At 43.8% G+C, this 26,153-nt stretch overlaps 1 protein-coding gene across 1 annotated transcript in view; it reads left to right on the plus strand.

Annotated features, from left to right (window-relative positions):
• Positions 1-366: 366 nt before the first annotated feature.
• Positions 367-26,153, plus strand: part of LOC120040412 (plexin-B2-like) — a 68,346-nt gene continuing 42,559 nt past the window's right edge. The window contains exons 1-8 of the mRNA XM_038985580.1: positions 367-441; positions 19,178-19,312; positions 19,443-19,543; positions 22,641-22,767; positions 23,393-23,549; positions 23,775-23,886; positions 24,990-25,101; positions 25,503-25,604. Of these exons, the coding sequence (XP_038841508.1) occupies positions 367-441; positions 19,178-19,312; positions 19,443-19,543; positions 22,641-22,767; positions 23,393-23,549; positions 23,775-23,886; positions 24,990-25,101; positions 25,503-25,604 (921 nt within the window). The remainder of the gene's footprint in view (positions 442-19,177; positions 19,313-19,442; positions 19,544-22,640; positions 22,768-23,392; positions 23,550-23,774; positions 23,887-24,989; positions 25,102-25,502; positions 25,605-26,153) is intronic.

The following is a 26,153-nucleotide window of genomic DNA, read 5'->3' on the forward strand; positions in this document are numbered from 1 at the left end:
ACCCAAGCTTTGGTAAAGGGAGCAGGTCCAACGTACATCGTGCGTTCAGGCGCAGCAGGAAAAGAACGGACATCCGGTCTTGGTCTGTTTATACGGCCCTGATTTGCGCAACGAACTCCATTCAAATTTCACCTATTACTGACATCTAGAGGAAGGCGTAGCAGTGTTGTAGCCATCATAAGCCTTCACAGGGACTTAGAACTGACCTGGAGCAGGGCCAAGATGTCTGAAATCTCACACCATATCAGAAAAGTGCTTGTAGCAATGAAGTCTGTTCCACTCAGAGACATAATTCAAAGGCTTAGAAACTAGAGAGTTGTTTTCTATCCAATAATAACAATAATATGCATTATGGTACGCGCAAGAATGAGTACGACGGCCGTGGTGAAATGCGGCACCTTAACAGAGCTACGCAATACTGCCCCTGACAGCCATAAAAAGGTTAATCCAATATCGGACCGTCATTCTGGACAACATATATTAATCATATCGGCACCGTCATTCTGACAACATATATTATCAATATCGGACCGTCATCTGGACACCATATTAATCAATACGTCAGCTGTCATTCTGACAACATATATTAATCAATATCGGGACCGTCATTCTGGACAACATATATTGAATTCGTATCGGACCGTCATTCTGGACAACATATAGTGATCAAGTTATCGCGACCGGTCATTCTGACAACATATATTACATCAATATCGGGACGCGTCATTCGGACAAACATTATTAATCAACATATGGGACCGTCTCTGGACAACATTATTACATCAATATCGTACCGTCATCTGGGACAACATATATTAAGCGACGGACCGTCATTCGGAACAAACATATATTATCAGTATCGGACCGTCATTTGGACAACATATATTAATCAGTTAGGGACCGTCATTCTGGACAACATGATATTAATCAATATCGACCATGTCATTCTGGACAACATAATTAATCCATTATCGGGGACCGTCATTCTGGGACAACATGGATATTAATCCATGTATCGGACCGCATTCTGGACAACACTATATTAATTCAGTTATCGGACCGTCATTCTGGACAACATATATTAATCAATATCGGACCGTCATTCTGGAACAACATATATTAATCAATATCGGACCGTCATTCTGAGACAACAATATTAATCAGTATCGGACCGTCATTCTGGACAACATTATATTAAGTCAATATCGGACCGTCATTCTGGAACATATATTAATCAATATCGGACCGTCATTCTGGACAAACCTATATTTAATCAATATCGGACCGTCATTCTGGACAACATATATTAATCAATATCGGACCGTCATTCTGGACAACATATATAATCAATATCGGACCGTCATTCTGGACAACAATATTAATCAATATCGGAACTCATTCTGGACAACATATATTAATCAAGTATCGGACCGTCATTCGGACAACATATATATCAATATCGGACCGTCTCATTGGACAACATATATTATCAATATCGGACCGTCATTTGGACAACATATATTAATCATATCGGACCGTCATCTGGACACATATATTAATCAATATCGGACCGTCATTCTGGACAACATATATTAATCAATATCGGACCGTCATTCGGACAACATATATTATCAATCGTTGGACCGTCATTCTGGACAAAATAGATAATCAGTATCGGACCGTATTCTGGACAACATATATTAATCAGTATCGGACCGTCATTCTGGACAACATATATTAATCAGTATCGGACCGTCATTCTGGACAACATATATTAATCAATATCGGACCGTCATTCTGGGACAACAATATTATCATATCGGACCGTCATTCTGGACAACATATATTAATCAATATCGGACCGTCATCTGGACAACATATATTAATCAATATCGGACCGTCATTCTGGACAACATATATTAATCGTATCGGACCGTCATTCTGGACAACATATATTAATCATATCGGACCGTCATTCTGGACAACATATATTAATCATATCGGACCGTCATTCTGGACAACATATATAATCCGTATCGGACCGTCATTCTGGACAACATATTAATCAATATCGGACCGTCATTCTGGACAACATATATTAACAATCATCGGACCGTCATTTGGACAACATATATTAATCAATATCGGACCGTCATTCTGGACAACATATATTAATCAGTATCGGACCGTCATATGCGACAACATATATTAATCAGTATCGGACGTCATTTGGACAACATATATTAATCAGTATCGGACCGTCATTCTGGACAACATATATAATCATATCGGACCGTCATCTGGACAACAATATTAATCATATCGGACCGTCATTCTGGACAACATATATAATCAATATCGGACCGTCATTTCTGGAAACATATATTAATCAATATCGGACCGTATTCTGGACAACATATATTAATCCATATCGGACCGTCATTCTGGAAACATATATTAATCAGTATCGGACCGTCATTCTGGACAACATATATTAATCATATCGGAACGTCATTCTGGACAACATATATTAATCAATATCGGACCGTCATTCTGGACAACATATATTAATCATATCGGACGTCATTCTGGACAACATTATTAATCAGTATCGGAACAGTCATTTGGACAACATATATAATCAATATCGGACCCGTCATTCTGGAAAACATAATTAATCAATATGACCGCTCTGGAAACTATATATCGATGACCGTCATTCTGGACAAACATATATTAATCAATATCGGACCGTCACTCTGGACAACATATATTAATCATATCGGACCGTCATTCGGACAACATATATTAATCAATATCGGACCGTCTTCTGGACAACATATATTAATCATATCGGACCGTCATTCGGACAACATATATAATCAATATCGGACCCGCTCGGACAACATATATTAATCAATATCGGACCGTCATTCTGGACAACATAATAACAGTACGGACCGCATTCTGGACAACATATATAATCAATATCGGACCGTCATCTGACAACATATATTAATCAATATCGACCGTCATTCATAGGACAACACTATATTAAATCATATCGGGACCGTCATTTGGACCAACATATATTAATCAATATCGGATACCGTCATTGGACACATTATATTAATCGTATCCCCATTCGGACACTATAAATCATACACCGTCATTCGGACAAAATATGTTAATCAATATGGACCGTTCATTCTGGACAACAATGATAATCAATGGAACGTCATTCTGGATAACATAATATTAATCAATTCAACTCATTCTGACAACATATATAATTCACGTATCGATGGCCTGTCATTCGGACAACATAATATACATCAATATCGAGGACGTCTATCGACAAAACATATATTAACAACTATCGAGACAGACATCGGACAACATTATATTAATCAAATTCGGAACGATCATTCTGACGTATCTTAATCAATATCGGACCTCATTTCAAATTTATACATAACATCAAACTATCGGACGTCATTTCGGACAACTATATTATGTAATCGGACCGTTCATTATGGCCAAACATAAATTAATTGTTCAAATCGGACCGTCATTCCGACAAAATATATTAATGCAGTATCAGGGACGTCATTCTACAAAAACTTACTATTAATCCTCCCCCATATGACCTCATCTGGACAACATTATATAAATCAGTATTCGGACGTCATCTGGACAACATAGTATTAACATTATCGGACGTCATGCTGGACAACGTATAATCATACGGACCGTCATTCTGACAACATATATAAATCAATATCGGACCGTCATTCTGGGAAAAAAATTAATCAATATCGGACCGTCATTCTGGACAAACATATTTAATCATATCGGACCGTCATTCTGGAAACAAATTAATCAGTATCGGAACCGTCATTCTGGAAAACATATATAATCAGTACTCGGACCGTCATTTGGACAACATATATTAATCAGTATCGGACAGTCATTCTGGACAACATCTATTAATCAATATCGGACCGTCATTCTGGCAAACATATATTAATCAATATCGGACCGTCATTCTGGACAACATATATTAATTCAATATCGGACCGTCATGGACAAATATATTAAATCCTATGGACCGTCATTTGGACAACAGATATTAATCAGTATCGGACGTCATTCTGGACAACATAATTACATCAGTATCGGACCGTCATTCGGACACATATATTAACGTATATCGGACCGTCATCTGGACAACATATATTAATCAGTATCGGACCGTCATTCTGGGACAACATATTAATCAATATCGGACCGTCATTCTGGACAACATATATTAATCAATATCGGACCGTCATTCTGGACAACATATATTAATCAGTATCGGACCGTCATTCGGACAACATATATTAATCAGTATCGGACCGTCATTCTGGACAACATATATTAATCGTATGGACCGTCATTCTCGGACAACATATATTAATCAATATCGGACCTCATTCTGGACAACATATATTAATCAATATCGGACCGTCATTCTGGACAACATATATTAATCAGTATCGGACCGTCATTCTGGAAAACATATATTAATCAAACGGACCCGTCATTCTGGACAACATATATTAATCAATATCGGACCGTCATTCTGGACAACATATATTAATCAGTATCGGACCGTCATTCTGGACAAAATATTAATCTATCGACCGTATTCTGACACATATATTAATCGTATCGGACCGTCATTCTGGACAACATATATATAATCAGTATCGGACCGTCATTCTGGACAACATATATTAATCAGATCGGACCGTCATCTGGACAAAATATTAATCAATATCGGACCGTCATTCTGGACAAACATATATTAACACAAATCGGACCGTCATTCTGGACAACATATATTAATCAGTATCGGACCGTCATTTGGACAACATATATTAATCATATCGGACCGTTTCTGGACAACATATATATAATCAATATCGGACCGTCATTCTGGACAACATATATTAATCAATATCGGACCGTCATTCTGGACAACATATATTAATCAATATCGGACCGTCCTATCGGACAAACATATATTAATCATATCGGACCGTCATTCTGGACAACATATATTAATCAATATCGACGTCATTCTGGACAACATATTTAATACATATCGGACCGTCATTCTGGACAACATATATTAATCAATATCAACGTCATTCTGGACAACATATATTAATCAATATCGGACCGTCATTCTGACAACATATATATTAATCAGTATCGGACCGTCATTCTGGACAACATATATAATCAATATGGACCGTCATTCTGGACAACATATATTAATCATATCGGACCGTCATTCTGGACAACATATATTAATCAATATCGGACCGTCATTCTGGACAACATTATTAATCAATATCGGACCGTCATTCTGGACAACATATATAATCAATATCGGACGTCATTCTGGACAACATATATTAATCAGTATCGGACCGTCATTCTGGACAACATAAATTAATCAATATCGGACCGTCATTCTGGACAACATATATTAAAACCTCTTATGGCTGCAAGCCCGAGGTCGGTACACCTATGACAACATCCCCCACCCCCCCCCCACTGATTAGCATCGCTAGCATAGCGTCACAATTAAATAGTAGCATCTAAATATCATTAAATCACAAGTCCAAGACACCAAATGAAAGATACAGATCTTGTGAATAAAGCCACCATTTCAGATTTTTAAAATGTTTTACAGGGAAGACAAAATATGTAAATCTATTAGCTAAACACGTTAGCAAAAGACACCATTTTTCTTTGTCCACCATTTTCTCTCTCCACCTGTAGCTATCACCAATTCGGCCAAATAAAGATATTGATAGCCACTAACCAAGAAAAAACCTCATCAGATGACAGTCTGATAACATATTTATTGTATAGGATAGGTTTTGTTAGAAAAATGTGCATATTTCAGGTATAAATCATAGTTTACAATTGCACCCACCATCACAACTGACTAGAATAAATAAACAGAGCAACGTGTATTACCTAATTACTAATCATAAACATTTCTTAAAAATACACAGCTCACAGCAATGGAAGGACACAGATCTTGTGAATTCAGACAATATTCAGATGTTCTAAGTGTTTTACAGCGAAAACACAATAAATCGTATATTAGCATACCACATGTGCAAACGTTACCAGAGCATCGATTCAAGCCAAAGAGAGCGATACGTAATCATCGCCAAAATATATTAATTTTTTCACTAAACTTCTAGAATTCTTCCGATGGACACTCCTGTAACATCAATTACAACATACATATAGAGTTTGTTCGAAAATGTGCATATTTAGCCACAAAAAACGTGGTTATACAATGACAAAACTAGCAAACTAGCCTGAAAATGTCGGGGCCATATTTGACAGTGATCTTGTCTCATGATTAACTATTCAAAAACTTGACTAAAAAAATATAAGTTGGACAGCTATCGAAAGACAAATTAGTTCTTAATGCATCGCTGAATTACATTTCTAAAATTATCCTTACTGTGCAATACAGGGTTCGCCAAGCGAAGTATACCAAAGAAAATGGCGGAATAGCGTTTAAAATTTTTCGACAGAACAACGATTTATCATCTTAAATATTTCTTACTATGAGGTGATCTTCATCAGAATCTTGGGCAATGTATCCTTTCTTGGGTCTAATCTTCTTTTGGTGAAAGATGTCCGCTTGTCCGTCGAAATGCCCACTAACGTTCGACCGGTACTGGAAACGTGCCCAAAGCTTCAAAGTGCATCACCAAGAATTGCCTCAAAATCGCACTAAACGGATATAAATTGCTATAAAACGGTTTAAATTAACTACCTTATGATGTCTTTAACACCTATAACGAGTAAAAACATGACCGCGCGAAATATACTGGCTAAACCCAAGCTTGGAAGAGAGCAGGTCCAACGTACATCGTGCGTCAGGCGCAGCAGGAAAAGAACGGTACATCCGGTCTTTGTCGTTTTATAACAGGCCTGATTGCGCAATCGACTCCATTCAAATTGTCACCTCTTACTGACATCTAGAGGAAGGCGTAGGCAGTGTTTAGCATCATAGCCTTCACAGGGACTTAGAATGACCTGGGAGCAGGGGCCAAGATGTCTGAAATCTCACACATATCAGGAAAAGTGCTGTAGATGAGTTCTGTTCCACTCAGAGACATAATTCAAACGGCTATAGAAACTAGAGAGTGTTTTCTATCAATAATAACAATAATATGCATATTGTACGAGCAAGAATTGAGTACGAGGCCGTTTGAAATGGGCACCTTAAACCGAGAGCTACTCAATACTGCCCCTGAAGCCATAAAAAGTATAATCATATCGGACCGTCATTCTCTGGACACCATATATAATCAGTATTCGGGACCGTCATCTGGACAACATATATTAATCAAATCGGACCGTCATTCTGGACAACATATATTAATCAATATCGGACCGTTCATTCTGGACAACATATATTAATCAGTATCGGACACGTCATTCTGGACACATATATAATCAATACGCGACCGTCATTCTGGACACAACATATATAATCAAATCGGACCGTCATTCTGGACAACATATATTAATCAATATCGGACCGCTCATCTCTGGTATCAAACATATATTAATCAGTATCGGACCGTCATTTGGACAACATATATTAATCAGTATCGGAACGTCATTCTGGACAACATATATTAATCCATATCGGACGTCATTCTGGACAAATAATATTAATCAATACGGACAGTCATTCTGGACAACATATATTAATCAATATCGGACAGTCATTCTGGACAACATATATTAATCAATATAGGACCGTCATTCTGGACAACATATATTAATCAATATCGGACCGTCATTCTGGACACATATATTAATCAAGTATCGGACCGTCATTCTGGACAACATATATTAATCAATATCGGACCGTCATTCTGGGGGGTACAACAACATATATAATCAATATCGGACGTCATATCTGGACAACATATATTAATCAGTATCGGACCGTCATCTGGACAACATATATTAATCAATATAGGACCGTCATTCTGGACAACATATATTAATCAATATCGGACCGTCATTCTGGACTATTAGCTACCACCTTACTGTTGACCTGTCACTACTAGCTACCACCTTACTGTTGACCTGTAACTACTAGCTACCACCTTACTGTTGACCTGTCACTTACTAGCTACCACCTTACTGTTGACCTGTCACTACTAGCGACCACCTTACTATGACCTGTCACTACTAAGTTGGGTGTCTGGACCACCTTAACTTGTTGACCTGTCCCTACTAGCGACCACCTTACTGTTTGACCTGTCACTACTAGCCACCACCTTACTGTTGACCTCGTCACGACTAGCTACCCACTTAACTGTTGGACACTGTTACTACTAGCTACCCCTATTACGGTTTGACCTTGTCACTACTAGCTACCACCTTACGGTTGACCTGTCACTACTAGCCTACCACCTTTACTGTTGATCCTGTCACTACTAGCTACCACCTACTGTTGACCTGTCACTACTAGCTACCACCCTTACTGTTGGACCTGTCACTACTAGCTACCACCTTACTGTTGACCTGTCACTACTAGCTAACACCTTACTGTTGACCTGTCACTACTAGCTACTACGTTGACCTGTCACTACTAGTTACACCTACTGTTGACTATCATACTAGCTACCACCTTACTGTTGACCTAGCACTACTAGCTACCACCTTACTAGTGACCTGTCACTACTAGCGACCACCTTACTGTTGACCTGTCACTACTAGCGACCACCTTACTGTTGACCTGTCACTACTAGCAACCTACGTGACCTCACTAGCTAAACCTACTGTTGACCTGTCACTACTAGCTAACACCTTACTGTTGACCTGTCATACTAGCTAACACCTTACTGTTGACCTGTCATTACTAGCTAACACCTTACTGTTGACCCTGTCACTACTAGCTACCACCTTACTGTTGACCTGTCCCTACTAGCTACCACCTTACTGTTGACCTGTCACTACTAGCTACCACCCTTACTGTTGACCTGTCACTACTAGCTAACACCTTACTGTTGACCTGTCCACTGCTAGCTAACACCTTACTGTTGACCTGTCACTACTAGCTACCACCTTACTGTTGACCTGTCACTACTAGCTACCACCTTACTGTTGACCTGTCACTACTAGCTACCACCTTACTGTTGACCTGTCACTACTAGCTACCACCTTACTGTTGACCTGTCACTACTAGCTAACACCTTACTGTTGACCTGTCACTACTAGCGACCCCCTTACTGTGACCTGTCACTACTAGCTAACCCCTTACGTTGACCTGTCACTACTAGCTAACACCTTACTGTTGACCTGTCACTACTAGCTAACACCTTACTGTTGACCTGTCACTACTAGCTAACACCTTACTGTTGACCTGTCACTACTAGCTACCACCTTACTGTTGACCTGTCACTTCTAGCTACCACCTTACTGTTGACCTGTCACTACTAGCTACCACCTTACTGTTGACCTGTCACTACTAGCTACCACCTTACTGTTGACCTGTCACTACTAGCTACCACCTTACTGTTGACCTGTCACTACTAGCTACCACCTTACTGTTGACCTGTCACTACTAGCTACCACCTTACTATGACCTGTCACTACTAGCGACCACCTTACTATGACCTGTCACTACTAGCTACCACCTTACTGTTGACCTGTCACTACTAGCGACCACCTTACAGTTGACCTGTCACTACTAGCTAACACCTTACTGTTGACCTGTCACTACTAGCTACCACCTTACTGGTGACCTGTCACTACTAGCTACCACCTTACTGTTGACCTGTCACTACTAGCTACCACCTTACAGTTGACCTGTCACTACTAGCTACCACCTTACTGTTGACCTGTCACTACTAGCTACCACCTTACTGTTGACCTGTCACTACTAGCTACCACCTTACTGTTGACCTGTCACTACTAGCTATTACCTTACTGTTGACCTGTCACTACTAGCTAACACCTTACTGTTGACCTGTCACTACTAGCTATTACCTTACTGTTGACCTGTCACTACTAGCTACCACCTTACTGTTGACCTATCACTACTAGCTACCACCTTACTATGACCTGTCACTACTAGCGACCACCTTACTGTTGACCTGTCACTACTAGCGACCACCTTACTGTTGACCTGTCACTACTAGCGACCACCTTACTGTTGACCTGTCACTACTAGCTAACACCTTACTGTTGACCTGTCATTACTAGCTAACACCTTACTGTTGACCTGTCATTACTAGCTAACACCTTACTGTTGACCTGTCACTACTAGCTACCACCTTACTGTTGACCTGTCACTACTAGCTACCACCTTACTGTTGACCTGTCACTACTAGCTACCACCTTACTGTTGACCTGTCACTACTAGCTAACACCTTACTGTTAACCTGTCACTACTAGCTAACACCTTACTGTTGACCTGTCACTACTAGCTACCACCTTACTGTTGACCTGTCACTACTAGCTACCACCTTACTGTTGACCTGTCACTACTAGCTACCACCTTACTGTTGACCTGTCACTACTAGCTAACACCTTACTGTTGACCTGTCACTACTAGCTAACACCTTACTGTTGACCTGTCACTACGAGCGACCCCCTTACTGTTGACCTGTCACTACTAGCTAACACCTTACTGTTGACCTGTCACTACTAGCTAACACCTTACTGTTGACCTGTCACTACTAGCTAACACCTTACTGTTGACCTGTCACTACTAGCTACCACCTTACTGTTGACCTGTCACTTCTAGCTACCACCTTACTGTTGACCTGTCACTACTAGCTACAACCTTACAGTTGACCTGTCACTGCTAGCTAACACCTTACTGTTGACCTGTCACTACTAGCTACAACCTTACTGTTGACCTGTCACTACTAGCTAACACCTTACTGTTGACCTGTCACTACTAGCTACAACCTTACTGTTGACCTGTCACTGCTAGCTAACACCTTACTGTTGACCTGTCACTACTAGCTAACACCTTACTGTTGACCTGTCACTGCTAGCTAACACCTTACTGTTGACCTGTCACTACTAGCTAACACCTTACTGTTGACCTGTCACTGCTAGCTATTACCTTACTGTTGACCTGTCACTACTAGCTACCACCTTACTGTTGACCTATCACTACTAGCTACCACCTTACTATGACCTGTCACTACTAGCGACCACCTTACTGTTGACCTGTCACTACTAGCTAACACCTTACTGTTGACCTGTCACTTCTAGCTACCACCTTACTGTTGACCTGTCACTACGAGCGACCCCCTTACGGTTGACCTGTCACTACTAGCTACCACCTTACTGTTGAACTGTCACTGCTAGCTACAACCTTACAGTTGACCTGTCACTACTAGCTAACACCTTACTGTTGACCTGTCACTACTAGCTACCACCTTACTGTTGACCTGTCACTGCTAGCTAACACCTTACTGTTGACCTGTCACTACTAGCTACCACCTTACTGTTGACCTGTCACTACTAGCTACCACCTTACTGTTGACCTGTCACTACTAGCTACCACCTTACTGTTGAACTGTCACTACTAGCTACCACCTTAATGTTGACCTGTCACTACTAGCTACCACCTTACGGTTGACCTGTCACTACTAGCTAACACCTTACTGTTGACCTGTCACTACTAGCTACCACCTTACTGTTGACCTGTCACTACTAGCTACCACCTTACTATGACCTGTCACTACTAGCGACCACCTTACTATGACCTGTCACTACTAGCGACCACCTTACTGTTGACCTGTCACTACTAGCGACCACCTTACTGTTGACCTGTCACTACTAGCCACCACCTTACTGTTGACCTGTCACTACTAGCTACCACCTTACTGTTGACCTGTCACTACTAGCTACCACCTTACTGTTGACCTGTCACTACTAGCTACCACCTTACGGTTGACCTGTCACTACTAGCTACCACCTTACTGTTGACCTGTCACTACTAGCTACCACCTTACTGTTGACCTGTCACTACTAGCTATCACCTTACTGTTGACCTGTCACTACTAGCTAACACCTTACTGTTGACCTGTCACTACTAGCTATTACCTTACTGTTGACCTGTCACTACTAGCTACCACCTTACTGTTGACCTATCACTACTAGCTACCACCTTACTATGACCTGTCACTACTAGCGACCACCTTACTGTTGACCTGTCACTACTAGCGACCACCTTACTGTTGACCTGTCACTACTAGCGACCACCTTACTGTTGACCTGTCACTACTAGCTAACACCTTACTGTTGACCTGTCACTACTAGCTAACACCTTACTGTTGACCTGTCACTGCTAGCTAACACCTTACTGTTGACCTGTCACTGCTAGCTACCACCTTACTGTTGACCTGTCACTGCTAGCTACCACCTTACTGTTGACCTGTCACTGCTAGCTAACACCTTACTGTTGACCTGTCACTACTAGCTAACACCTTACTGTTGACCTGTCACTACTAGCTAACACCTTACTGTTGACCTGTCACTACTAGCTACCACCTTACTGTTGACCTGTCACTACTAGCTACCACCTTACTGTTGACCTGTCACTACTAGCTACCACCTTACTGTTGACCTGTCACTACTAGCTAACACCTTACTGTTGACCTGTCACTACTAGCTACCACCTTACTGTTGACCTATCACTACTAGCTACCACCTTACTATGACCTGTCACTACTAGCGACCACCTTACTGTTGACCTGTCACTACTAGCGACCACCTTACTGTTGACCTGTCACTACTAGCGACCACCTTACTGTTGACCTGTCACTACTAGCTAACACCTTACTGTTGACCTGTCATTACTAGCTAACACCTTACTGTTGACCTGTCACTACTAGCTAACACCTTACTGTTGACCTGTCACTACTAGCTACCACCTTACTGTTGACCTGTCACTACTAGCTACCACCTTACTGTTGACCTGTCACTACTAGCTAACACCTTACTGTTGACCTGTCACTACTAGCTAACACCTTACTGTTAACCTGTCACTACTAGCTAACACCTTACTGTTGACCTGTCACTACTAGCTACCACCTTACTGTTGACCTGTCACTACTAGCTACCACCTTACTGTTGACCTGTCACTACTAGCTACCACCTTACTGTTGACCTGTCACTACTAGCTAACACCTTACTGTTGACCTGTCACTACTAGCTAACACCTTACTGTTGACCTGTCACTACGAGCGACCCCCTTACTGTTGACCTGTCACTACTAGCTAACACCTTACTGTTGACCTGTCACTGCTAGCTAACACCTTACTGTTGACCTGTCACTGCTAGCTAACACCTTACTGTTGACCTGTCACTACTAGCTACCACCTTACTGTTGACCTGTCACTGCTAGCTACCACCTTACTGTTGACCTGTCACTACTAGCTACCACCTTACTGTTGACCTGTCACTACTAGCTAACACCTTACTGTTGACCTGTCACTGCTAGCTACCACCTTACTGTTGACCTGTCACTACTAGCTAACACCTTACTGTTGACCTGTCACTACTAGCTAACACCTTACTGTTGACCTGTCACTGCTAGCTAACACCTTACTGTTGACCTGTCACTGCTAGCTAACACCTTACGGTTGACCTGTCACTACTAGCTAACACCTTACTGTTGACCTGTCACTACTAGCTAACACCTTACTGTTGACCTGTCACTGCTAGCTATTACCTTACTGTTGACCTGTCACTACTAGCTACCACCTTACTGTTGACCTATCACTACTAGCTACCACCTTACTATGACCTGTCACTACTAGCGACCACCTTACTGTTGACCTGTCACTACTAGCTAACACCTTACTGTTGACCTGTCACTTCTAGCTACCACCTTACTGTTGACCTGTCACTACGAGCGACCCCCTTACGGTTGACCTGTCACTGCTAGCTAACACCTTACAGTTGACCTGTCACTGCTAGCTAACACCTTACTGTTGACCTGTCACTACTAGCTAACACCTTACTGTTGACCTGTCACTACTAGCTACCACCTTACTGTTGACCTGTCACTGCTAGCTAACACCTTACTGTTGACCTGTCACTACTAGCTACCACCTTACTGTTGACCTGTCACTGCTAGCTACAACCTTACAGTTGACCTGTCACTACTAGCTAACACCTTACTGTTGACCTGTCACTACTAGCTACCACCTTACTGTTGACCTGTCACTACTAGCTACCACCTTACAGTTGACCTGTCACTGCTAGCTAACACCTTACTGTTGACCTGTCACTACTAGCTACCACCTTACTGTTGACCTGTCACTACTAGCTACCACCTTACTATGACCTGTCACTACTAGCGACCACCTTACTATGACCTGTCACTACTAGCGACCACCTTACTGTTGACCTGTCACTACTAGCGACCACCTTACTGTTGACCTGTCACTACTAGCCACCACCTTACTGTTGACCTGTCACTACTAGCTACCACCTTACTGTTGACCTGTCACTACTAGCTACCACCTTACTGTTGACCTGTCACTACTAGCTACCACCTTACGGTTGACCTGTCACTACTAGCTACCACCTTACTGTTGACCTGTCACTACTAGCTACCACCTTACTGTTGACCTGTCACTACTAGCTATCACCTTACTGTTGACCTGTCACTACTAGCTAACACCTTACTGTTGACCTGTCACTACTAGCTATTACCTTACTGTTGACCTGTCACTACTAGCTACCACCTTACTGTTGACCTATCACTACTAGCTACCACCTTACTATGACCTGTCACTACTAGCGACCACCTTACTGTTGACCTGTCACTACTAGCGACCACCTTACTGTTGACCTGTCACTACTAGCGACCACCTTACTGTTGACCTGTCACTACTAGCTAACACCTTACTGTTGACCTGTCATTACTAGCTAACACCTTACTGTTGACCTGTCACTACTAGCTAACACCTTACTGTTGACCTGTCACTACTAGCTACCACCTTACTGTTGACCTGTCACTACTAGCTACCACCTTACTGTTGACCTGTCACTACTAGCTAACACCTTACTGTTGACCTGTCACTACTAGCTAACACCTTACTGTTGACCTGTCACTACTAGCTAACACCTTACTGTTGACCTGTCACTACTAGCTACCACCTTACTGTTGACCTGTCACTACTAGCTACCACCTTACTGTTGACCTGTCACTACTAGCTACCACCTTACTGTTGACCTGTCACTACTAGCTAACACCTTACTGTTGACCTGTCACTACTAGCTAACACCTTACTGTTGACCTGTCACTACGAGCGACCCCCTTACTGTTGACCTGTCACTACTAGCGACCACCTTACTGTTGACCAGTCACTGCTAGCTAACACCTTACTGTTGACCTGTCACTACTAGCTAACACCTTACTGTTGACCTGTCACTACTAGCTACCACCTTACTGTTGACCTGTCACTGCTAGCTAACACCTTACTGTTGACCTGTCACTACTAGCTACCACCTTACTGTTGACCTGTCACTGCTAGCTAACACCTTACTGTTGACCTGTCACTACTAGCTACCACCTTACTGTTGACCTGTCACTACTAGCTACCACCTTACTGTTGAACTGTCACTACTAGCTACCACCTTAATGTTGACCTGTCACTACTAGCTACCACCTTACGGTTGACCTGTCACTACTAGCTAACACCTTACTGTTGACCTGTCACTACTAGCTAACACCTTACTGTTGACCTGTCACTACTAGCTACCACCTTACTATGACCTGTCACTACTAGCTACCACCTTACTATGACCTGTCACTACTAGCTACCACCTTACTATGACCTGTCACTACTAGCGACCACCTTACTGTTGACCTGTCACTACTAGCGACCACCTTACTGTTGACCTGTCACTACTAGCCACCACCTTACTTTTGACCTGTCACTACTAGCTACCACCTTACTGTTGACCTGTCACTACTAGCTAACACCTTACTGTTGACCTGTCACTACTAGCTAACACCTTACTGTTGACCTGTCACTACGAGCGACCCCCTTACTGTTGACCTGTCACTGCTAGCTACCACCTTACTGTTGACCTGTCACTGCTAGCTAACACCTTACTGTTGACCTGTCACTACTAGCTAACACCTTACTGTTGACCTGTCACTACTAGCTAACACCTTACTGTTGACCTGTCACTGCTAGCTAACACCTTACTGTTGACCTGTCACTGCTAGCTAACACCTTACTGTTGACCTGTCACTTCTAGCTAACACCTTACTGTTGACCTGTCACTGCTAGCTAACACCTTACTGTTGACCTGTCACTACTAGCTACCACCTTACTGTTGAACTGTCACTACTAGCTACCACCTTAATGTTGACCTGTCACTACTAGCTACCACCTTACGGTTGACCTGTCACTACTAGCTAACACCTTACTGTTGACCTGTCACTACTAGCTAACACCTTACTGTTGACCTGTCACTACTAGCTACCACCTTACTATGACCTGTCACTACTAGCGACCACCTTACTATGACCTGTCACTACTAGCGACCACCTTACTGTTGACCTGTCACTACTAGCGACCACCTTACTGTTGACCTGTCACTACTAGCCACCACCTTTCTGTTGACCTGTCACTACTAGCTACCACCTTACTGTTGACCTGTCACTACTAGCTACCACCTTACTGTTGACCTGTCACTACTAGCTACCACCTTACGGTTGACCTGTCACTACTAGCTACCACCTTACTGTTGACCTGTCACTACTAGCTACCACCTTACTGTTGACCTGTCACTACTAGCTATCACCTTACTGTTGACCTGTCACTACTAGCTAACACCTTACTGTTGACCTGTCACTACTAGCTAACACCTTACTGTTGACCTGTCACTACTAGCTATTACCTTACTGTTGACCTGTCACTACTAGCTACCACCTTACTGTTGACCTATCACTACTAGCTACCACCTTACTATGACCTGTCACTACTAGCGACCACCTTACTGTTGACCTGTCACTACTAGCGACCACCTTACTGTTGACCTGTCACTACTAGCGACCACCTTACTGTTGACCTGTCACTACTAGCTAACACCTTACTGTTGACCTGTCATTACTAGCTAACACCTTACTGTTGACCTGTCATTACTAGCTAACACCTTAATGTTGACCTGTCACTACTAGCTACCACCTTACTGTTGACCTGTCACTACTAGCTACCACCTTACTGTTGACCTGTCACTACTAGCTAACACCTTACTGTTGACCTGTCACTACTAGCTAACACCTTACTGTTGACCTGTCACTACTAGCTACCACCTTACTGTTGACCTGTCACTACTAGCTACCACCTTACTGTTGACCTGTCACTACTAGCTACCACCTTACTGTTGACCTGTCACTACTAGCTAACACCTTACTGTTGACCTGTCACTACTAGCTAACACCTTACTGTTGACCTGTCACTACGAGCGACCCCCTTACTGTTGACCTGTCACTACTAGCGACCACCTTACTGTTGACCTGTCACTACTAGCTAACACCTTACTGTTGACCTGTCACTACTAGCTAACACCTTACTGTTGACCTGTCACTACTAGCTAACACCTTACTGTTGACCTGTCACTGCTAGCTAACACCTTACTGTTGACCTGTCACTACTAGCTACCACCTTACTGTTGACCTGTCACTGCTAGCTAACACCTTACTGTTGACCTGTCACTACTAGCTACCACCTTACTGTTGACCTGTCACTACTAGCTACCACCTTACTGTTGAACTGTCACTACTAGCTACCACCTTAATGTTGACCTGTCACTACTAGCTACCACCTTACGGTTGACCTGTCACTACTAGCTAACACCTTACTGTTGACCTGTCACTACTAGCTAACACCTTACTGTTGACCTGTCACTACTAGCTACCACCTTACTATGACCTGTCACTACTAGCTACCACCTTACTATGACCTGTCACTACTAGCGACCACCTTACTGTTGACCTGTCACTACTAGCGACCACCTTACTGTTGACCTGTCACTACTAGCCACCACCTTACTGTTGACCTGTCACTACTAGCTACCACCTTACTGTTGACCTGTCACTACTAGCTACCACCTTACTGTTGACCTGTCACTACTAGCTACCACCTTACGGTTGACCTGTCACTACTAGCTACCACCTTACTGTTGACCTGTCACTACTAGCTACCACCTTACTGTTGACCTGTCACTACTAGCTATCACCTTACTGTTGACCTGTCACTACTAGCTAACACCTTACTGTTGACCTGTCACTACTAGCTATTACCTTACTGTTGACCTGTCACTACTAGCTACCACCTTACTGTTGACCTGTCACTACTAGCTAACACCTTACTGTTGACCTGTCACTACTAGCTAACACCTTACTGTTGACCTGTCACTACTAGCTATTACCTTACTGTTGACCTGTCACTACTAGCTACGACCTTACTGTTGACCTGTCACTACTAGCTATTACCTTACTGTTGACCTGTCACTACTAGCTACCACCTTACTGTTGACCTGTCACTACTAGCTACCACCTTACTGTTGACCTGTCACTACTAGCTATTACCTTACTGTTGACCTGTCACTACTAGCTACCACCTTACTGTTGACCTGTCACTACTAGCTAACACCTTACTGTTGACCTGTCACTACTAGCTAACACCTTACTGTTGACCTGTCACTACTAGCTACCACCTTACTATTGACCTGTCACTACTAGCTAACACCTTACTGTTGACCTGTCACTACTAGCTATTACTAACACTAGTCTTTCTTACTAGCACTGTAACTGATTTTGCTAATATTTTATTTTTTGAAGAAAGTTTTACTTGAGGAAAGCAATGACTGTGATATGTGGTTGGTCTTACCTACCTTAGCTAAATGCACTGACTACAAGTTGCTCTGCATAAGAGTGTCTGCTAAACAGAAACACGTCCTGCTGGAATGTTATTCTATAGGCTGCTCTGACTTGTATGTATTTTCCTTAATAGTTGACTAATGTCTTCTGCATCGACCCAGCCGCCTTTTCTGTCTTCTTTCTGCTAATGTAACGTAGTTGTTGAAGCTGCACCTGTCGACCAGTCCAGAGGTGTACGGCCGCGCCCCTGGGGAGAACACCGGGGACAAGGTCAACAAGAACCTGCTGTTTGACACCAGCCTCACACACCTCTACATCACCACAGAGAAGAAGGTGAGCCGGGATCTTTACGTGGAACTTTATTCCAGAGCGTAGATTTTCATCAGTGTGAGGTATTCCATGCATTTTGGTTAGTACGATATCCAAGCAATGTTTGAATCAGCCGTTTTTGTTTTGCTCATAGATCACCAAGGTGCCAGTGCAGGCGTGCCACCTGAAGACAGACTGCCAGTCCTGCGTGGCACAGAAAGACCCCTACTGTGGCTGGTGTGTGCTGCAGGGCAAGTGAGTACAGTACCAGTTATAGCCAATGTTCCCTCTAAGCTGCCTGCAGCTCCTCGGACTGCCGAGCAGAAGAAATACCAGCCCGCGCAGAGAAGCACGAGATTCAACTTCACTCAACTTTCTAGAGTTTTCCCCCTTAGTTCAACGTTTCCCTTTACTGTTGGAATTGTGATTGAATCAACGCTTTCAATGCAACGTACCGAGGCAGAAGGCACGGTGTAGGATTCTATTGCATGGACAGGCACGACTGAGCTCCATCACACAGACCGCTGCGCCTTAACCAATCAGAGCTGCATGTAGCCACGTATGGACAGGCACGACTGAGCTCCATCACACAGACCGCTGCGCCTTAACCAATCAGAGCTGCATGTAGCCACGTCTGCACATTTGTTCATGTCCTTTGCTAGTTAGTGAGTTATTAGCCCAGTTATAGATCATTTGTGGTCAACGATGGGGGAGTGATTGCTTCCTACAAGAGCACACAACCTGTACATTTCTAGACATCTGAAAAGCCAAGCAGGTAAAGATATTTTTTATCTCTTAAAGGGGCAGTGTTGTATTTTGAGACAGGCTTGAATAAGCTACGTGGCCATTAGGCAGAGGGAAGCATCATTTGTCTGATACTCTGTAATAATGGTATGGGAATAATAATACATTATATTTAGAAAAGTGGTTTCTTGCATCAACACAACATTTCCAGTCACCTCCTTGTCTGAAGGACAAGTGGATAAACAGGTTCATGTCAAGCCCTGCATGTTGTTTTCAAATGTCTCATGGAATGTACACCACACATTGAACATAACACATTGGCTGCTACTGTAGGCTGAATGATAGAACAGATATTTCTATGTTAAAAGGTGTGGTGTTCAATGAATTTTCACCATTGTTTTTGATGGTAGGCCACTCTGGTAGGCCTACATTATGATCAAATAGCCACAGTAGCCTACATTGTCACTGTTAGAACTGTAACTTAAAGCGGGTACAGCCTCAGTGTTCACAGTAAAACTGTAACTTAAAGCAGGAACAGCCTCAGTGTTCACAGTAAAACTGTAACTTAAAGAGGGAACAGCCTCAGTGTTCACAGTAAAACTGTAACTTAAAGCAGGAACAGCCTCAGTGTTCACAGTAAAACTGTAACTTAAAGCAGGAACAGCCTCAGTGTTCACAGTAAAACTGTAACTTAAAGCGGGTACAGCCTCAGTGTTCACAGTAAAACTGTAACTTAAAGCAGGAACAGCCTCAGTGTTCACAGTAAAACTGTAACTTAAAGCAGGAACAGCCTCAGTGTTCACAGTAAAACTGTAACTTAAAGCGGGTACAGCCTCAGTGTTCACAGTAAACGTGCGCTAGAAGTTGCACAGAATTTTCACTATGTTCAAATTTGCACTCAGCAGACTTGAAATGTGCTCAGTGACAATTCTTTGGGGGAACATTGGTTTTAACTGCAATATTTCCTGCTGCTCATTGATCTTTTTAATGAATAATACAATCTAACTTATAAATGTCTTTATCCTGTTATAGATGGTCCAGGACTATTTTCTCTCTTTAGCTCCTATCAGTGATGAACTGGGCCTGGATACAGGTAGCAGACTCCTGGTTAGCTGTAGTCCAGACTCCTGGTTAGCTGTAGTCCAGACTCCTGGTTAGCTGTAGTCCAGACTCCTGGTTAGCTGTAGTCCAGACTCCTGGTTAGCTGTAGTCCAGACTCCTGGTTAGCTGTAGTCCAGACTCCTGGTTAGCTGTAGTCCAGACTCCTGGTTAGCTGTAGTCCAGACTCCTGGTTAGCTGTAGTCCAGACTCCTGGTTAGCTGTAGTCCAGACTCCTGGTTAGCTGTAGTCCAGACTCCTGGTTAGCTGTAGTCCAGACTCCTGGTTAGCTGTAGTCCAGACTCCTGGTTAGCTGTAGTCCAGACTCCTGGTTAGCTGTGGTCCAGGGTTAGCTGGGGTCCAGGGTTAGCTGTAGCCTAGACTCCTGGTTAGCTGTGGTCCAGGGTTAGCTGTGGTCCAGGGTTAGCTGTGGTCCAGGGTTAGCTGTGGTCCAGGGTTAGCTGTGGTCCAGGGTTAGCTGTGGTCCAGGGTTAGCTGTGGTCCAGGGTTAGCTGGGGTCCAGGGTTAGCTGGGGTCCAGGGTTAGCTGGGGTCCAGGGTTAGCTGGGGTCCAGGGTTAGCTGGGGTCCAGGGTTAGCTGGGGTCCAGGGTTAGCTGGGGTCCAGGGTTAGCTGGGGTCCAGGGCTAGCTGTAGCCTAGACTCCTGGTTAGCTGTAGTCCAGGGTTAGCTGTGGTCCAGGGTTAGCTGTAGTCCAGGGTTAGCTGTAGTCCAGACTCCAGGGTTAGCTGTGGTCCAGGGTTAGCTGTGGTCCAGGGTAAGCTGTAGTCCAGGGCTAGCTGGGGTCCAGGGCTAGCTGTAGCCTAGACTCCTGGTTAGCTGTAGTCCAGGGTAAGCTGTAGTCCAGGGCTAGCTGGGGTCCAGGGCTAGCTGGGGTCCAGGGCTAGCTGTAGCCTAGACTCCTGGTTAGCTGTAGTCCAGGGTTAGCTGGGGTCCAGGGTTAGCTGTAGCCTAGACTCCTGGTTAGCTGTGGTCCAGGGTTAGCTGTGGTCCAGGGTTAGCTGTGGTCCAGGGTTAGCTGTGGTCCAGGGTTCGCTGGGGTCCAGGGTTCGCTGGGGTCCAGGGTTAGCTGGGGTCCAGGGTTAGCTGGGGTCCAGGGTTAGCTGGGGTCCAGGGTCTCCAGGGTTAGCTGTGGTCCAGGGCTAGCTGTAGTCCAGGGCTAGCTGGGGTCCAGGGCTAGCTGGGGTCCAGGGCTAGCTGTAGCCTAGACTCCTGGTTAGCTGGGGTCCAGGGTTAGCTGGGGTCCAGGGTTAGCTGGGGTCCAGGGTTAGCTGGGGTCCAGGGTTAGCTGTAGTCCAGGGTTAGCTGTAGTCCAGACTCCAGGGTTAGCTGTGGTCCAGGGTTAGCTGGGGTCCAGGGTTAGCTGTAGTCCAGGGTTAGCTGTAGTCCAGACTCCAGGGTTAGCTGTGGTCCAGGGTTAGCTGTGGTCCAGGGTTAGTTGTGGTCCAGGGTTAGCTGTGGTCCAGGGTGTGACTGGTCTGTTCTCCTCCAGGTGTACCAGGAAGGGAGACTGTCCCAGGGCTGAGGATGACAACACGTGGCTGTGGAGCCCCAACCAGCAGTGTGTTCAGATCCAGGCCTTTAACCCACCCAGCTTCAGCTGTAGGAAGACCAAGCAGGTACTGAGTGGTTGAGTGTACATGTCTACTTTCCCTGTCATTGGCAGCTGTCCTCTCCAGTGTGAAAGATCATCTGTTGTGCTGGGTTTGCTTCATTCTGAATTCATTCATTCTGAGTTGAACTCTAGTCAATTCCATTAAGCTCTGCTCCTTTTCAGTGCATTTCTCTCGCACTCTCTCTCTCTCGCTCGCTCTCTCTCTCACACACACACACACACACACGCACACACACACGCACACACACACGCACACACACACACACACACACACACACACACACACACACACACACACACACACACACACACACACACACACACACACACACACACACACACAGAGAAATTAGCTTTCTGGGTCAGTTCTGGATTAATGAACTGTGTACATTTTAAACTGTAGACCTGCATATCAGTCACTTCCTTTATTTCACTCCATTTCGTCTCAATTCTCTCCAGGAACTTGAGTTTTTGTCACATAACCAGTCCTGTGAAAAACAATTGCATTTCCTCAATGGACCTCTTTGTATTCAAGAGGAAGTTTATTCTCTTGTTTCGCTCTCGGTCTCGGTCTCTGTCTCCCTCTTTCTCTCTCACTCCTCAAAAACCTCTGTTTTTCTCCTGTCCAGGTTGAAATCGACATCCCCTCCCTCCCCAAGATCGGCCCTTCTGACATTATCGAGTGCAGGTTTGGTTCAGACACTAGTGAAGCTGTGGTGATGGACCAGAAGGTCACCTGTGCCCTCCCTGACCCTGTGAACATCCCCTCTACACATGACAAGCAGGGTGAGTCCTCCTGAATACTGGTCCTAACCCCGGTCTTTAGCTCCTTGGGTGGTAGATGGGTTCTGTATGCTGTTTTTTAGCCTGGATATCAGTCTTTCTTTAACTAACTAGTCTTTGTCTTGCCAAACAAGGCAACATTGTGTTTTATTCAGTACAGAACCAGTCAGGTGACCAGGCTAACATTTCCTCTCAGATTAATGGACTGTTTTGTCATATTGTGTTCAGACTTTGTGACGATGCAGGTGAAGATCCTGGTCAACCACGGCATCGAGGTGACGTCCAGTGAATACAAGTTCTACAACTGTGCCGCCACTGTCAGGAAGTCAGAGAACACGCCGTAAGTGGCGCCAGTAAAACCCTTTATGGTCACCAACCTTTTCTGAGACAAGATCACTTTCCAAGCCGAGATCTACCACTCAGATATTCTTTAAAAACAGGACTTAATAATGTAAGCCTATGCAACAGTAACCTAATAAAACTGTTGTGTAGGAATGAGGTTTGTGCAGTAGGCCTAATACATTATCACAACATATTGGCTTTATGCCTTCCTGACAATATTGTTCTTTTCAGACCATATTATATTTCAAAACTCGAGCTTTGATAACAAAATAGATCAGTTGTATCATTTGCGAGGCACAGCTGAGCATGAATTTAAATAATTCGCTTTTTTATTTTGCTGGACTGATGGTCCCTGCGTCTGATGGTCAGTCTCAGCGGAGGGAGAGCGCAGCAGAGGGTCCACCTCTCATAGTCCCTGCTTTCTCCTTTCCTCCGGTGAGACTGACCAGAGAGAGGGGACACCGTCTTCCACCTGATGGCCAAACTCAAGTCGCACCACATTATTTCTGCCTCATGCTCCAATTCATGTTGTTCCTATGACCAGAAAAGTGAAATATTCCTGACGAGCTGCTGATAATAAAACAACAGGCCTGTTGATACACTGCTACTCAGCACGAGTGGAAGTAGGGAGAAGCACATGTATGTTGTGTAAAAGTGTTGAATAAAAACATTGTTGACAGTACTGAATAAAAACTTAAAGATGAACTCACTCATAAAAACAGCAACTGTTTGCTGTATTCTTTGATGGTCTTTCTCTGGTCGTGGAGTTTGTCCCTTCAGACAAATGAAATGGTTGGAACACTTTGCCTACCCGGCGTGCAGGACTTCTGAATCAAGTGTAAGACAAATAAAATAAATAGGAGTGCAAGGCTTTATCGTTGGCTTTACAGAAATGTTTGGTGATCGACTAGGAATGCCTTGAAGATGGACCCGTAGGTGATCTGCTTTATGGAGACTACCCGTTAATGACGCTTTTCTGACAGTTTTTCTCAGTGCTCTGTTCACTCATTTTACACTGAACACCTTTGAGGATCTCTGTGCTCATTGGCTATATAAACTCTGATTCCTTATCTCTTCCTCCTATTGGTTGTTTGTCCCCAGGTGTATAGCATGTGTGACCAGTGAGTGGCAGTGCCAGTGGAATGCCGAGGACCACACCTGCAGTGACATAGATGATGCTGTAGACGGAGCTCACATCGTCAAAGCCCAAAAAGTAGGAGGAAGCCCTGTCTCAGTGAACTACACAGTTTGGCTCAATCTCCTTTTGTCTTTCCACAATTCCTTGTGTCCTCTCTCCCCGCCTCCTCAAGAAGAAGGTCCAATACTTTTTGAGAAGCAGGCCAGAAGAGAGGATGTGAGGAAGTGAAGGAAGATGAATTGATAAAGAGCTATTGTCTCTGAGCCAGCTTGTATCTGTTACCGACTTTCTGCCTTATAGGTGGTAACTGGCAAGCTCTGCCTGTCTGTCTGTCTGCCTGTCTGTCTGCCTGCCTGTCTGTCTGCATGTATGTCTGTCTGCCTGTATGTCTGTCTGCCTGTATGTCTGTCTGCCTGTCTGTCTGTCTGCCTATATGTCTGTCTGATTAAACCAGCTACCTTCTGTTCTCCCTCCAGGCTGATAGCTGTCCTCAGTTTGAGAACCCAGACCCTCATCTCATCCCTGTAGGCTATCGCATCCCCATCAGCTTCCAAGGGAAGAACCTGAACATTTACAAGGTGAGATAGACACAGCTCTGAGGCTTGCGTCCCAAATTACACCATATTACCTATACAGTGCACTATTTAGGGAATAGGGTGCCCATTTGAGTGCACTATGTAGGGAATAGGGTGCCGTTTGGGTTCACTGTAGGGGGTAGGGTGCCATTTTGGTTTCACTGTAGGGGATAGGGTGACATTTCAGACACCTATTTAGTCATCGTCTACCATTGATGATTAACTTGGCTGTTCCTCTAATGAGAGTACATCTGCTTTTCTTACTCATTCATTATTAGATCATATACAGTACTGTTTATCTAATATGGTTCGTTGTGGTTTTGCCTGACAGCCTAACTGACTTCTACTCATTCTAATACACATGCTCTCTTGTCCTGTGTGTGTCTCTGTCTGCCCTGCGTGTGTCTCTGTCTGTCCTGTGTGTGTCTCTGTCTGTCCTGTGTGTGTCTCTGTCTGTCCTGTGTGCGTCTCTGTCTCTCCTGTGTGTGTGTGTGTCTCTGTCTGTCCTGTGTGTGTGTGTCTCTCTTGTCCTGTGTGCGTCTCTGTCGCTCT

This window comes from Salvelinus namaycush, unplaced genomic scaffold (assembly GCF_016432855.1).
Source record: "Salvelinus namaycush isolate Seneca unplaced genomic scaffold, SaNama_1.0 Scaffold35, whole genome shotgun sequence".
In the NCBI taxonomy this organism is placed as follows: domain Eukaryota; kingdom Metazoa; phylum Chordata; class Actinopteri; order Salmoniformes; family Salmonidae; genus Salvelinus; species Salvelinus namaycush.